General features: G+C 52.1%; 2 protein-coding genes across 2 annotated transcripts; one reads left to right on the forward strand and one right to left on the reverse strand.

The window, feature by feature from the left end:
- Positions 1–1,447: 1,447 nt before the first annotated feature.
- On the reverse strand, positions 1,448–10,033 carry J7T55_001940 (uncharacterized protein; the record flags this gene model as incomplete). The annotated part of the gene is made up of 15 exons (XM_053142854.1): positions 1,448–1,491; positions 1,553–1,988; positions 2,054–2,061; positions 2,117–2,190; positions 2,464–2,513; positions 2,757–3,640; positions 3,731–4,303; positions 4,537–6,417; positions 6,485–6,651; positions 6,942–7,052; positions 7,121–7,255; positions 7,587–7,651; positions 7,730–9,429; positions 9,503–9,638; positions 9,926–10,033. The coding sequence occupies 15 exons, from the start codon at positions 10,031–10,033 to the stop codon at positions 1,448–1,450; spliced, it is 6,372 nt and encodes a 2,123-aa protein (XP_052994392.1).
- A 729-nt stretch (positions 10,034–10,762) lies between these two features.
- On the forward strand, positions 10,763–13,354 carry J7T55_001941 (uncharacterized protein; the record flags this gene model as incomplete). The annotated part of the gene is made up of 1 exon (XM_053142855.1): positions 10,763–13,354. One exon carries the CDS (start codon positions 10,763–10,765, stop codon positions 13,352–13,354), a length of 2,592 nt encoding a protein of 863 aa, XP_052994393.1.
- Between the last annotated feature and the right edge of the window lie 2,813 nt (positions 13,355–16,167).

The raw sequence follows: 16,167 nt of genomic DNA on the forward strand, positions 1-16,167 counted from the left end.
CGGCGAATGTGCAGGGCTCAACAGTGTGTGGGTCCGTGATTGCGCAGTCCTAGCAGCGCGAGGCACGTCCAAGCTGGCCGTGTGTGGTGGAGGATGAAACCAGGGTCTGTTTCACGTCTTTGATGTGCCCGACTGTCGACGAGGTCCCTCGCCGTCGCTGTGGTTCGTCCGACATCGATTGTTTCCCTGGCCAGCGACCAATCCTAGGTCGAGATTGGGGAACAAGTCGACCAAGGTCAGGCAATGCAGGGGAGGTCGATGTGCTACACCGAGATTTGGGGTGCGAAAGGCGACGTGTGGATTGCGTGGAAGAGGAGTGCTTGTTACGAATGTTTTGAAACATGCTGGGTTGCCGACATCCAGTCGTTTGCTGCAGGAGCTTGCATTACCCCCCATTCGATGCCCTCCAGTGCCTGGCGTGCCTGGGTACCCAGCTCGAGCCTAGGTAGTGGCGCTTTAGTTGATGAGTAATAACCATGGATCTAAGAGGTTCCGAGGAAAGAGCCCACTAGCGAGCTGCCACCAGCTGCTGCAGCCTCTTCTGCAGCCGGTGCTGGCCGCCCGCAAAGCAGGCACGTAGCATCGACCCATCAACCCATTGGCCCGGATCGTGGCTGCCTCGGTCTCCCGTCTACTGGCCCGTTTTGCGACCGTTCGCTCAGCCGTGTTATGGATTTGTGACAACGACAATCCTGTGCACTTGACAAATAACGAACGGCCAGACTCCCGTCGCGACGGCTCTCAGAGGGCACAGCCGACATGCGCGCGTCTCTGTTCCATCCAACGGTCTTCCCTCCAACAAGGGCATTCATGCAACGTTCCCGTGGCGAGCCCCAGGGAATGCATGAACGAACGACCGACTGGGCGCCGAAAACCTGGCCTGGACGTTGTGCAATCGAGCTGAGCAACCCGCAGAATCCATGCCTTCAAGGTCGTCTGCGGCTCATGAAATGACTCGCACCCGCCAGGGGGACAGTGCCTCTTCATCCGAAGTGAAGGGGGCGATGCGCGAGCGATCCCCGCGGACGTGGAACCCGGCTGGACTGGTCAATGCTGCTACTTTTGCTTAAGGATCATGCCAGGCTGCCCAGGACATTTTTTGCGAGGAGCCGCTCCAAGCCACCCACCATCCTTGCCCAGCTGATGGGCCCCTGAGTTTGCCAACCGGCATGATATTTTAGATGAAGTTTCCTCGGACGACAGCGATTACAGCGCGGCAGTAGACGCCACCCGCCCACCCATACGAGCCGAATACCGCGAGACTCAGTATTTTGATTAAGGAATGTTGGACGAGGGTAGGTAGTTAGGTAGCCAGTTGGCCTCCTGGATGAGTGATGATCTATTCCGTTGCCACCTCTAGGTCTAATCCAGTTCTTGCCCGTCTACTCTGAAACCAAGCCAAAGGCACCTCGAGGCCGCGGGTCACAGCGACCAACTCATGCTGCCCTCAGACGGCTGCAGCAACGCTGGCAGGCTGGTCGGGATCGCAGTCTGTTCCCTGTGGTTAGCATTTTTGCCACAAGTAGTATCCAAATTAGACAGGTGAACTCACCCTCAAAGACGTAGCCCGCCCGCGTCCACTTCTTAAGTTTGTCGCGGCGAAACTCGGCGAAGTCCCACTCCTTATCCTCCAGCCAGTCCTTGTCCAGGAAGATGTATGATTCGGTGATGATTTGCTCTCCCTCCACGTTGCCCTCGCCCTTCTCATCGCCGACCTGCGTCAGGAGCTTGGGGCGAACAACCCGCCGGTCGTAGGCCGAGCCTTCGAAGAAGTCGAGACGCTCCAGGTTGGCTTTCGTGACACCGCTGATAACAGCGCCACGAACGGTGTGATCAGGATCCTCAATCATGCCCGGGTAGTCGGCGCCGCGGACTCGGCGTCGGCAGTAGCCATGCAGGATGGCAGGCTGAAAGCTGTGTCGCTTCTGGATCTCCTCGGGTGGATCTCTGTTGTCGTAGCAGACCGAGTAGAATACCTGGGGCTCCATCTATCCCAGCGACACACGTCAGCTTCCAGGGGTCTTCAGAAACAAGGTAGCAGGCGCTCCCTTACCAAAGTGCCTACAAAAAATGTCAGTCTACATCTTGTTAATCTTGGGCTCGAATATCAACCAACCATAGAAAAAGGCGGTACGCGTCTCGACTTGCTCCTCTTTGGTGCCTGCCATTTTGCCGATCGCGGCCGTGGGCCTAGTTGGTGTTAAGGTTAGGGAATAAGAGATCGCAGAAGTCCAGGAACACAGGTTTGACCTTGGCAGGTAGGCGATTGCAGCTCAGAGAGTGTTGCAAGTGAGCTTGGTGAATCAACAAAGGATTGAGCTGGTTCAGAATCTATTGTCCCGTCTTGTGTGGTGGTTCATCGTTGATATCTTGATAAGCCGCGGCACAGGGAGTCGCCCGTACAGCCGTGATCGGCCAAGTTGTGCACTAACTGCCCACTGCCGTACTGCTGAGTCAACGTACTCAAACGACCAAACAACCTCAGAATACAAGATGGATTTCTTTGATAGTGTCTGGGGTTGTAATGCAACCATGGAAGAGATATCAGCAACTGCAACGTAATTTCAGTCACCAATATAGCTGATTCCGCTGAGACACCCATATCCTGGTCATCATCGTTGACTGGTTACTTAGACGTCCCTCATGTCGATCACTCAAGGTACGTGCGTGTTCTGGATAACTCCACGAACATATCATCAAAGAGAAAAATAACTCAAATCGCTAGACACAATCATCTCTGACATGTGTGCTCATACCTGAGCGGCCCGCCGACCCTTCTTGCCATCCAACGACGACCTCCGGTCCAGCAGCACGACATAAGGATCCAACTCGATGCCCATGTGCGCCGTCCCATCCGCCCCAACATATCTGCCAAAGCTGTACTTTTCCGCGGGCTTATTCTTCATCTCAACCCCATTGTACATCCTCGCAGCCCGGCTCCCGGCTACAAAGGCAATCGTTGACCCAATTGTAGAGGGCATCCTGGGAAGCAGCACCTTCCTTTGCCGTGCGTATAGTATCATCCCAACCAGGAGATATATCCCGAGGATAGTCATGCTAATTGTAAACGCCGTGTCGTCCATAAATATTCTGGTGTCCTGTGTCACCAACGTCGCCGCCAGAAGCGGTGGTGTCTGGTTTGGCCCAAAGGCCGCGAAGAGGTCCGAATTAGCACCTAGAAGCGCCGCTCCGATTCGCTGGTAGTTCTTCTCGACGGAGGGTATCAGACTCGTGATATCGGGCAGGTCCTTGCTCGGATCAACATGGTCCGTCGAATTCGTCTCCAGCTTCAAGTAGTAGTTCATCCAGTCCCTCGTTAGAGTGTCGTTATGCCAGGCGAGCACGCTGACTCCTCCGGTGCCCTGCCGTGACCGATCGCCTATGAGAGTATTGGCGTCCAGCAAAACGCTCGTCGCATTTAAGCCGAGCACGTCCGTGATGTTTTCGTACTGTCCCAGCCTGCGAGACTCAAGTATTCGCCCGTCGGAATCCACGGTGACGTTGAACTGTGCTGTTATCATCTCGGTCGTGCATTCCAGGAATGCAGTGTCCGGTGCTCGCTTCGGCTGAGCCGTGTCGTATCGCAACCATCCTAGCAACATTCTCGACTCACAAAATGCCGTCGATTCTTGTGTCGTGACTGAGTCAGAAGATTGTTTGAGTGATGTGTATATCTCTTGAGCCGATCTCCCTTGTGGTACAGAGTAGTAAGTATACATATAAGGCTCACACTTTGTGGTGTTACCAGACGGAGCGTCTCCGTAGATCACGGCAAACTCCTGATTGCCCATATCCGTTGTAACGTTGAATCGATATACAGCATGAGTGAGCGAAGCGTTGCTTGTTGGCAGGACTGAGCAAGTTGCTGCGACACCGAAGCCTCGGGTCACGGCGTTGTATTGTGCTGATGTGTTGTCATTCGAGCTCAAATCGGCAAATGGAAGGTAGGCGAACTCTGTGTCGATCCAAGCGGGCAGCCGTGTGTCCGCAGACAAGTTGGTCTGTACCATGTAGAAGTGGTCGAAGTAAGGGCTATTTGACAGGGAAGCATCGCCGGTCGGCAGGACCGTGTCGCGCGTCAATGATGAGGATGTTGAAGACGTGACGTTCAGTGACATGTAGACGGAGGTTGACGACTCGTCGAAAATGGCTCCAAGACCAACAGCCAGCACATTCGCCAGCAGCACGACTAGACTAAGTAGGACCAGAATATAATGCCCGGCCTTTGCTGCTCGCCAAACCACCAACTGCGGAGGAAGAGAATCGTATTTCGTCTCGATGGTCGTCTTCGCCAAGCGTCCACCTTTCAGCAAGTCATGGTACGGCTGTAATGCACATATCATGCGATTGAGGAGGGTGAGGAACGGCTCCAGCATCGTCGAGAAAACCATAGGGATATAATTTTCTAATAATTGCAAAACCTCAAAGTTCTGACTTGGGCGTGTGAGACCTAAGGACGATTAGAAACCCATGTGGCCTTGCAAGGAAGCTCGAGGCCACAACTTCTCTAACGATCCCTCGAGGAACAATACATACCATTGAGTAACAATTCTTGGTGCTTGAGATACGCTAGGACGCCGATGGCAGCTGCGAGAGTGAGAATGAAGACTGCACCGACGGAAAGTCGCAACTCCTTGGGACAGATGGACTGGTGGCTCGTGAGAGGCACCACGTTTGCCAGGCCATTGGGACGTGTAGTTTGATTCGGGAGGAGAAGCTGCAAGGCTGGACCATCTGTGTCCCGGCTCTCTAGGCGATATCGGTCGTTGCGAACAGCAGTATAGAAGGAGTCTTCGTTCAAATTGTCTTTGGTCGAGAGATGAGACAGAAGGCTTCCTTGGTCCTGTATTTTCGGGAATAACGACGCGATGCTGTCGGGGTCGCTGGCAAGATTGCTTTTCGAACGCATTTGGGTGCAGAGCAGGATAACCGCGAGGACGGCTGCCACTGCAAGTAAGCTCTCGACGGCGATCGACAATGGTCTGCTAACAACTATGCCATAAGCCGTATATTTAATAAGCCCATCCCTTGTTCTTTGAGGAGCAGCATCGGAGACAAGTTGCGTGATTGCCGTGGAGAAGACCAGTTTGTGGGCTGCGGAATAAGTCTCCTGTATCACGGAGGTGTTGAGGAAGTTAGTCATTGTGCCATTGTGTAGACCGTTCGCAAACCCAACCATGTTCGTAGTTGGCCAGGAAATGTTTGATTTGTACAGCTTGGCGTACTGGTTCAATACCAGGTTATTCGGGTAGTCTCTGGCAACTACCACCGATGAAAAGCCGGCATGCAATAGGAACTCGAAAGCCGAATTATTGAAGACAGTGTTGTCGAGTAGAGATGGCGCAGCCAACTCGATAAGAGATTTGTCCAAAGGTCGGCCCGTAGTAGCGTCCACCGTGATCGACACTTCCTGCTGCGTGTAAGACGGCTCACAGAACATAGCAGTTATGTTCCCAAATGTGGCGTTTGCACCAGTCCCAGACCCTTGGCCGATGTTGGCGAGAAATTGGTGGGAGAACTCGGAACTGCACTCAGCGTTCGCCAGATGCCAGTCAAGTTGGGCATTGCTTTTATAGCCGATGTACTGCATGTTGTAGTACCCTTCTTTTCCGCCACTAATCGATATATTTTGTATACAACCCTGACCATTGTCGAATAGATACTGGCCACCTTGGACAGCCTCTATAGTAGTTGTGACCGTTGATGGCCAACAGTCCAAGGTGGTCGCGAATTTCGTAGTGTTCACGGTCCACGTTTCGTCCGTTCCTGCGGCCGCCTTGTTAATTGGAAAAAATGGCAGTAAAGCGTATTCATTTGTTGTATACTCGGGTAGGTCCTGCTCATACCAAGCCGTGCCATACGCTGCGTTGAGGATCGAAGCATCCATCACAGCCGCCTGCTCCTGAACAGGAATGAAGCCCGAGCTGATGGACATGGCAGCACTCCTGGATACCGTCACCGCTTGTTTTCCAAAGATCGCACCTTGCAGAGGGGTTATTGCCCAGAAGACGAGCATCATGACAGAGCCTGTAATGAAGACGGGCCAATGCCTCTGCTTCCAGGCCTTGATCGGGACAAAAGCCAAGAATTCGAATGGGTAGTTCAGAAGAAGCGACTGCTCTCCCCTGGCGCCGTGAGACCGGGACAGCTCGAGCCACGGCTGCATTCTCCGCACATCGAGGTCGATCCACGTCCAGAGAAGACTGTACAAGACGGCGACGGTTGTCGGCATGTATAGGTAGGCAATATTGACAGACTTAGGGATGTCGTCCGTGGATGATGAGAGCGCCAGGGCTCCTTGTCTCTGGCTCTTCTGTGCGAGAAACTCGAGTACTCCAGCTATACAAAGGGATATCACAGCGACGGCGCAGAGCACCGGTGCTCTCATCGTATGGGGTTTCCATCCCGCGGAAGAGCCTGATTCCTATGGCCTCAGTCTCGATATGAAGTAATAGTAGACAATGCTGAAGGAAATCGGTCATACCATTTCTCCTCCTCGAAAGCCATTGACTTAGCCTATTGCCAGATTGCTTTGGTGCAATTCCTGTGGCAGGCTGAACTCGTGCCACGAATTCTCGAATCCCAGTAGTCGCCGGCGACTTTGCTGTCTGGGCAGACGGAGGGGAGTTGCCAAGGTGTGGTGAACGACTCCTGTTAAACATGGTAGCAAATCAATGCTACCATCCCAGGCAAATTTGTACCCGGCCCAAAGAAAGGAAAAGACGAGAGAAAAAGCAGAATGGAAACATACAAACTCAAAAGGAAAGAGCTTGTCGCCTTTTCCGGAGGACATCAAGCAATACTTACATATAGACTGCCGCTGCATGACACGGACGGCATGCTGCAGCCCTGCGGCGCAGCCTAGCAGCGCATGCAACTTTGCATGGCAAGCCTCGAACCACAATAGCTGGGTCGCCAATCAGTCCACTTAGCCAGATTACCCATCACCAACAGGTGCATTCTGATCCACCTCGCCAGCGAGCCGCCTATGATGCTTGTCGCGATCTACGCCACTGCCATTGGTGGTATCAAACCGGCCCAGTATCGCAGTCCTGCTAATTCTTATCACGCAGCACGGTAGCATTTGGAACAAAACTGTTGGTTGAAATTCATTGTTCACGTTAGAAGCCTTGATTTGAGATGTGACCGGCAATCATTGAAAATAATTTCAAGCATGAGCCCGATGTCTTGAAGTCCAAAACCTGTCGAGGACATGTTGTAGGTCATGATCGTGGGGCCTGGCTGGTATGCCTCACTAGCGCTTCGGCGTCAAATCGAGCACTGTGAGTGGCTATTCTTTAGCGCGCGTTGTGAGCTCCTGGGTCGCGCTACTATGGAAGTGGATAGCAATGTAGCCCCCGGAAAACCGAATTGGCATCAATGAGAGGACCAGGGTGCAAGCGGCGAACTGTTTTAGCCAGTCAAAGTCATCTGTGCTTGGAAGACATCTTGGTTAGGAGATTGGAAAGTATGGTGCCAACCCACCAAGTCGTTGGTATCATTTGGTATCTATCCCACACGATGCCACGCTTCTTTTTTGCAATTCCGATATGCTCCTTTGACAATGCCGAGCAATATGGACTAACCGATATACGCCTACCAAGATGCTTGCCGAGACGCCCTGGAAATGCCCGTAACCGTTCGCCGAGACCTCATTGAAAAATTAGTTGTCGTCACTCATTTCCATCAAGCTTGTCCTTGCCTCCGCTTGAGGAGCACCTCCAGCTACGGCTTTCTCCTTGCCTTTACCCTTGCTCTTGTTCTGGGAACCATTCAACTTGGCCGCCAGCTTCGAAGTCGCCGCATGTTTACGCTGCTCCAGAACTTGCTCAAACTCGGCCAGCTCTGCATCATCAGTGAGTTCGCCCAGGATGTGGCCGGAATTCGAACTCTCGTCTAAAGCTTTGATCAGAAGCTCGGTTGCAATCGGGTCCTGAGGGTGGATTGCCAAAGCTTCATGCAAGACATTGACCGCCTCTTCCGGCTTCCCGGTGTCAAGGTAAATTAGGCCCTTCGCACAAAATATGGCAGCGTCTTTGCCACCCTCCCGCAGAACCATGTCGAATTCTTCGAGGGCCTGCTGAGATTTTCGCTGCCGTCGATATGCATGACCTAAATTGGTTCGCGCGACAATCCACGCCTGCGGATCACTGTCAATCTCCTCAGCAATCGCAAGCGACTGCTTGAAGTAATCCACCGCATCCTTCAGGCGGTTCTGGTGATAGTATACAATTCCGATCTCGTTCAAAAGTAATGGGTCTGTCTTGCATAGCCCATATGCCGTGTTGAGAAACTCCTCTGCCACTGTCATGTTGTTCATAGCGTGGTGCTGCATGCCCAAAAACACTTGCGGCAGATGCGTCCCCATGAACAGCCTCGCAGCGGTCGAGTAGGCCGAAATCGCCTGGTCGTGTTCGCCTTCCGCTGCGAATGTATGCGCAAATCCGATCCAAGCAGGGCCAAAGTGAGCGTCCATCATGCTGGCTTTGCTGAAGTAGCGGCGTGCTTCGGCGATTTTGCCAGTCAGGTAATAGTAAATAGCAACGGCAAGCCATGTGCATGGCTCCTCGGGATGGCTATCAGCAAGTTCATGAGCGACCAGGAACAGGAGATTCTTCTCCTTCAGCTCGTAGAGGCAAGCCAGATGAATTGGATAGATGCTGAAGTTGTACTTGTCATCGGCAAGTATAACGTTGGTGATCTCGAGTGCGTCCTTGTAGCGAGACTGGGTGTAGAGCAGATCTGCTCGCGCTAAGAGGAGGTCTGCGTTATCCTTGAGCTTGTAATGTGTGGCAAGGCTCTCACAGGCCGTGTTGAAGGCGTCATGGTTCTGATATTTGGACAGTCGAGTGCTATAGAGCATTTCAACGTAACTGGCTATTTCCTGAGAGGTGTCAGGGTCGCCAGCAGCGCTGATTGAATCAAAGTCGAGCGAATGGAGAAACTCCCACTCCTCCTCCGACGACAGCAATGCATTCTTGGTCAGCTGATTGAAGGCCTCGAAGCACTGAACGTCGATCCGAACAGCATTCTTGTAGCACTCCTTGGCGCGATCGAAGGCATTCAGCTTTGCGTGGCAGATCCCCCGTAGATAGCACATGCCAGCTTCATATCTCCGATTGATGGCTTCCGTCTCTTTCTGTGTGTCGCGTAACAATTTCGCGGTGCTCGCTGTTCTGCCACTCGTGCTCGATTGGGTCTTGCGCTTGCTCGTCTCCTTCGACTTGATTAGGTAGGTGGGGTCGCGATCTCCCAGCACGGCCAGCGCCTCGTCGAAACGCGACTGTTTGACAAGGCAGTGCGCTGCGAGGTACTGGCACGAGGGATTTCTTCGGACTAGGTCTCTGCTCTCGAGAAAGCGCTGGGCACGGGTATAGTTGCCCGTCGAGAAATGGACTTGAGCCATCCAGAACGCGTCATTATCGTCATCTGGAGCACGCGTCGCTGGTCAGCAGAGATCCGTTTCCAGAACGGGGCCAAGGTGGAAGAGAGTGGTTCTTACTTGTGAGAGCCAGAAGCTTGTCACCGATAAAGATTGCTGTTTGGAATTGGCCGGAATTGAAGGCGGTCTGCCTCCAACTTCGTAGGAATCCCTCCATTTTGGTGTTGTCTTCCTCGCTGTCCGAAGACATGGTGGGCTAGAGTGCATCCACTTTTCAGAGTCCAAAAGCCTAGAGAAGCTGCAGTGGGTCCCAGATCGTCATTGGCCGAGGTCGGGGAACGTGACAATCATGGAGAATAGACCCAGCGACATGTGAAATGGAGCATCTTGATGTCAACAGAGCAGTTTACAGGCACGGTTCCTATGATCTGACGCTGTTTAATCCGGGGTTGTTGCCCAGGACACGGTCCGCTTATCGCTTATCTTAGGCCATGCCTACCATTGACCAGCGTCCTAGACCAAACAGCACCTTCAGCGACTCACAACCATCTCACCTCTCAGCTGAGGAGCATTGACTGCGCTTCTCTTTCTCTCCTCTCTCTGGCCCTCCTCATCACCCCGAGAGCCATATTGCTGGCTTCTGAGGCTCATCGTAACTTCGATTAGGGACTGACAGACCCAGTGAATCATGCATCGAGAACACCCTCGCCTTCAACATTCTCGCCACACTGTGCCATATTCCTTGGTCGTCAAAGAATATTCTTGCCTGTCTCATTGGGATCTCTGCCCTTGGAGTTACCTTCTACTTCGTGTTTTATCTTGTTCTTGATGAAATTCTATCCATCCTCAACTGTCTACCCCATGGTCTTATTTCTGAAGTCTATCGAACATTGAGATGCTTAGTGGCACCTGGTTCAAGGCTTTTGGAAGTGGGCCTGCCCTTTCGCAGCGCTTACTCCTAATGTATGAAAGATCATTGGTGTCACATAACTTTGATTTAAAACCTTTGCCCTCAGCCTATTCTGTGATCTCTTCATTGTTGCCAAAGTTGGCCATCGTGATATGGGGGGCTAAGAGGCTGTGTTCAGCCGTGCCAAGCTTGAATGAGACCCACTGCCTAATGCCTGTCATTGGCCTCACGCCGAAGACTGGAACGGGACTCACCATGCATCGCTCCGGTCTGAGGCCAAACAAAGAGAAAATCGTGGTGAGTGATTTCAAAAATCGTGAAAGATTCGCCTTGATCAGACCCCGTACTGGAATGGAGGGGAGAATAAGTATCGCCCAGATGTCTTCTTCCCTTTTCTCTCTCATCCTCAACCCAACCCAAGGTCATACATACCCCAGACTCATAACACTCCAGAGGAACTTCGCCACAAAATGGCTTCGTCAGACATCCTTTCTAAGACTCTCCTGTCCATCACCAACACCAAACTTGCTCAGCTCAACAAGCAGAAAGATGCCTACAACAACAGAAAGCGACTCCTCATTGACACGGCTAATGCTCAGTCAGATAGCAACAAGCGTGTCCGTGAGCTTGTTGAAGGCATCAAACATCTGCCAAGCATGACATCGTCGACCCTCAATCCCATGTTGTCACTGGATAATCTCAATCGCTTTGTCCAGCAGGCCCAACATGACCCAGCTGTCACTGGCTCCTTCGTCGAAGAGTACGAATCCTTGGTCCGGAACGAATTGCAAATCCAATCCAACCGGTACGCCTTCGCTTCACTGTACGGAAAGCTTGTCAATGAATGGATATCGGCAGGCAAGAATCAGGAGGAGGGCCCCAAAGCCGCCTCCATATCGGTGGGCCGCGAGGAAGCTCAGGTTCAGCGAGCGACCTGGGAAGAATATGTGTTCGCCCCTAAGGCTACAGACAAGGATGCGATCAAGACATATTTGAGCACCGTCTTCGAGGCCGAAGAAGATGTCAAGGACGCGACCTCCGAGCTGAGAGAGAATCTGAAGAGATTCCAGGACAACTGGTCCGCCAACCCCCATTTCAATGTTGCAAGTCTCACTACCACAATCAATGGCATGCTTCGCAGCGACATTTTGACGGATTCGAAGCGAGCAACTCTGAAGGACTTTGTGGGAAATGAGACTGTCTTGTCAGAGATCGCCGATGTCTTGAACATGCGCATGGCCACTCGCGAGGCTTGGACATGGGAGAGCGACTTGGTAATCGACCAGCGACGACAGCTCAACGGGCGCTACCGGTTCTACCCTGACGAGGATCTCCTTCAGTCCATATTCCTGCATTACATCGGCATGCGCTGGGCTGTCGAATTGCGCAGCGGATTTGAAGGGCTCCTCCACGTGTGGAAGCCGAGTCTGGAACCCATCAGCACCCACGATAAACGGCGCTTGCAGTTCTTTTTGGGAGTATCCAACGATTTTGATGGAGAGATGATGCGCACGATGGAGTGGGTGAAGCGAAATCATTTCGAGAATGAGATATTCCTAGATCAGCTTCCGAAGTACATGGAGGAGCAACGGGGAGCATACGGGTCTCGTGACGACACTGAGACGGCAGACACAAGGAAGAGCCACATTGACGTCGTCCAACAGCTACTCCATATGATCGAGGCAGATATACTCTTGCAAAATCGTTTCGACAAGAAGGTCACGGTCATTCGCTCGGACTTCAAGTGGTTTGGGCCCAGCATTCCCCACTCCTCTATTGTTGCTGTTCTTGAGTTCTTCGGTGTTGGTGCGGACTGGCTGGACTTCTTCATCAAGGTCCTTGAGGCTCCCTTGAGATTCAAGCAGGACCCAGAAGACGCCTCAAGTCGGACTCGCAAGCGAGGTACACCCCTGAGCACTCCGCTTGCGGATGTGTTTGGCGAGTCTCTGCTATTCTGTGTCGATTTCGCGGTCAACCAGATGGCTGACGGTGCTCGATTGTACAGACTGCATGATGACATGTGGCTCTGGGGGGACACTGAGGCTTGTGTGAAGAGCTGGGGTGTTCTGAAGAAATGTGCGAGTGTTCTAGGACTTGATTTCAACCTCGAAAAGACAGGTTCGGCTTCAAATCTGGGTATCGACAAAGAGTTAGCCCCCTCTGATCTCGATACCGGTCTGCCACAGGGCGATGTCAGCTGGGGATTTCTGAAGCTTGACCGACTCAGCGGACGGTTCATCATCAACCAAGACGAAGTCGACAAGCATATCGAGGAACTGAGACTCCAGTTGGACGCCTGCAAGACTGTTTTCAACTGGATTCAGGCTTGGAATACTTACGGAGCACGTTTCTTCTCCAACTTCTTTGGCAAGCCTGCGAATTGTTCTTCCCGGCAACACATCGACAGCATGTTGGAAACATTCCAACGCATTCAGCAAAAGTTATTTCCAGATACTCCCGGCGGCGTCGGTGCGCACCTTAAGCAGATGGTTGCAGAGCGCTTCGACATCCCGTTGTCAGAAATCCCTGACGGGTACATCTACTTTCCTCCTGAGTTCGGTGGACTCGGCCTTAAGAACCCCTTCATCAATCTCTGCCTCGTTCGTGACGCAGTGGTGGAGGATCCAGAAAGGATTATTGATTCTTTCTTCGAGCAGGAGGCAAGGGAGTACCGACGCACCAAAGCCGATTTTGAGAGTGACGCGATGTCTTCGAGAAGGCTCGACATGAGATTTCAGTTCCAAGACCTCGAGAATGAAGACTTCATGAGCCTTGAGGAGTTCTCGAGATATCGCGAACGCCTCAGTGTGTCACTTGGGTGCACATTTAAACAGCTGATGCAAGAGCCGTCGCCGAAGACTGTGGAGCTCAAAGGTACGATCAAGGCCGTGCTTGATCCGGCTCAGTGGCGGGCGCTGACCAGCTACGACCAGTGGATTGTCCAGTTGTTCAACAAAGACATGATTGCTCGGTTTGGGGGTCTGAACGTGGTTGAGAAGGGGCTTCTGCCAACGGGTCTGATGGATATGCTGCGCCAGAGCAAGTTTCAGTGGGTCGGTTGAGCGGTGGGCGGCCAGGGGCAAGGTATGCGACCTTGGTGTCAAGTTGGGGTGGTGGTACGCGACAGGTTACCTGCATGAGAGGATAACAACTAGTCCATATGGAAATACATGGTCATTTCGCGCTGAAATTGGAAGTAACGTCTTCGTGGTGTGCCTCATCTTGCCGAGTCCCTTGGCCTGGAGCATTCCGCTGAAGAACAACGGGGGATGTCGCGAGGCGTCTCTTTGCTTCTACCTCAAGTCTAGACCCGCACAGACACATCGATGAGAACGGCAGTCCACACCGAAATTTGAAGATTAGTCGCGGTAAGGCTCGCCAGAAGCTGAGTGCTCCCTGCATGTTCCCCCATGGGCCTGTAATTTTGCTCGTTTCGTCCGGACCAAGATGCGAACCGTTGTACGACGCACTGGGTGGACCACAGCGCGTGGGTGACCTCGACGGGAATTCATGAGCCATTCCAAGCCCCTCCCTTTTTATTACACTTGAATCTGAATGTATCCAAGGCCACCATGTGTGGTTTTGAAGACAGCGCGCCCACCAGTCGCGTTGGGCTGCGCCGCATCCCCCCGGCATACAAACAAGGCGTCCCATTGTGGCCAGCCCAGAGCCCAGGTCTGTGAACTTAGAGCTCCGAGCGTGCAGTCAAATTTGAAGAATCCTTGTCATAGTACCGTAGGCGACCACCAATGCCTACAAGGTACTAGAGAGACGCGTGCCATGTATCTACCTAGGCACGCACAAGGGCTATACAGCACAGGAGCTGGGCCTAGAGCCAGCCACTTTGCAGCATATACCCATTATTCTTGCCAGTTCTAGTCCTTGCGCTTTTCTCAATTTCGACACAAGGGCACAGACACGTGTGTTCAAATTGGCAACGAGCACACTTGATGTGCACCGGCAAAAGGGACCAACGAGGGAATGACCGTGAAATCAATATTTAGGGTCCAATTTTTATTCGATCAGGCTATAGGCTAGTGAACGACTCCCCTTGACTTCAACAGGCGTCTCCCCATATAATTAGAACATTTAGAATACTTCGATCACAGTACAAATATGACATGTAGCAAATACTCACACCGGGGGAGGGTGGCGTATAACCGACTATTTTCTATATTTGGAGCGTATTTGCAGGAGTCACTATCGTTTAATGCAGGGCTTGTCGTTGCAATCGATTATAGATGGTTTCAAAGAGAATGATATGCCCACTGATCAGTTGACAGCCCTTATTCGATCCGAATCTTGCGGAATGATACATACCCTAATTTCTGTTTTAGACCTCAGTCCCTGTTATAGACATTGGATGAGGCAGTAGCCCCTGCAGTCAGAACTGAACACTCAAAATTGAGACCAGGTTTATCCTCGATTGTGTTGCCTGGAATATTCCACAGCCAAATAAGGACTCTGGGCTCTGTTCGTGACAGAGAGCAAGGGGTGCCCCTCGAAAAGCTACCACCCTGAGTGACGATCACCCCCGGCGCATGCAGGCGTGCCGGACCACCTCAAGAGGGATTCTCACCATGCCGATCTTGGATATAGTAAAATTTTAGAGTTTTGTGCCAAGCCCAGCTCTAGTCCTGCGATTCTAGAGCCGGAAGTTCGGATGTTATAGACCGAACCAGTCACCATTTGCATGTCCAGACATGTACCCCTTGCTGCCCTGTAGCCAAGAGCGCGGCTCCCGTAGGCCAGTGGTCGCTTGCATCTCGCTTGATGATCCTTCAGCCTCAATCAAGGTACTATGAGTTTAAAAGCTGACTGAGATGGCTGGATGGGTGGTGAAGGCACTGTTAGCGTCTTGCATGCTCTTCGGGTATGGGGCATTGCAGAGGCAGATATCATCTCATTTTCCGCCAGCATCTGAGACCAGTAATTGATCAGCGCTAATCTCTCCCAAATTGTGTCCTAGGTCTATTGACAATCCAGGATTTGAAACGCTCTCAACGTCGCGGTGCAGGCAGGGCCAGGGCCAACGTGCGTCGAGCTGCACAGCGCGCACACGGGAAGTGGATCCCGCTGGTCAATTTTGCAACAAAGCTCATTGTTTCTGAAAATAAAATCTTACCAGACAGACATTTTATCGCTAGTCTGAAGTCTCTGGGATCGATGTCAGGGGCTTCGAAGACTGCTGCCCGTGCATTGTCACAGATAGTGCAATGTTGGCCCTGAGCATAAAAGCCATAGAAAGCCACTTGGAAATCGGCCGTCAACTCTGGAGAATAAGCCTCTCCTCCAAAAGAAACTTAGAAGATATCCATTCTTGTTGAATTTCCCAGAAGCTCAAAATGGTCCTCTGTCCCGGAAACTCCAACAATGCGTTGCGTGAAAATTCCAAGCGAGGGACTGTAGATATCAGACCGTACGAGCCCACCAAACCCATCAAGCCCAAACCAGCTTCCAACTCGTCCGGACATACGGTCTCGATCCCGCCTGGAGGCTCTCAATCATCAGGCGACACTATACCGCATGACTGAGGACTACGACTTGGGCCCCGCGCTCACTCAGGCGAAAACGAAGGTGCGAACATGAATTCATACATCCCGGCCATATCAACACATTGAGTTCTCACAGCGAGGCAAACGTTGCTGACAGGATAGACAGCACTCTGCACACAGAACACAAATTCTATTCAATCACTCCATTCGAAATATTCAATTCACAAATTGTTACACTATGTAGCTATGCGGAAATCGGTTGTCAGTGCCCGATGGAAACGCTTGGCTGGATGCGATTTTAGATTCTAAACAGAAGTCCCGAAGGGAGCATGATTTAAGAAAACAAATAGAAATTAATTTTTCAGTGGCACAATATTGAT

Source organism: Diaporthe amygdali, assembly GCF_026229845.1.
Source record: "Diaporthe amygdali strain CAA958 chromosome Unknown NODE_12_length_1037015_cov_66_201586, whole genome shotgun sequence".
NCBI lineage: Eukaryota > Fungi > Ascomycota > Sordariomycetes > Diaporthales > Diaporthaceae > Diaporthe > Diaporthe amygdali.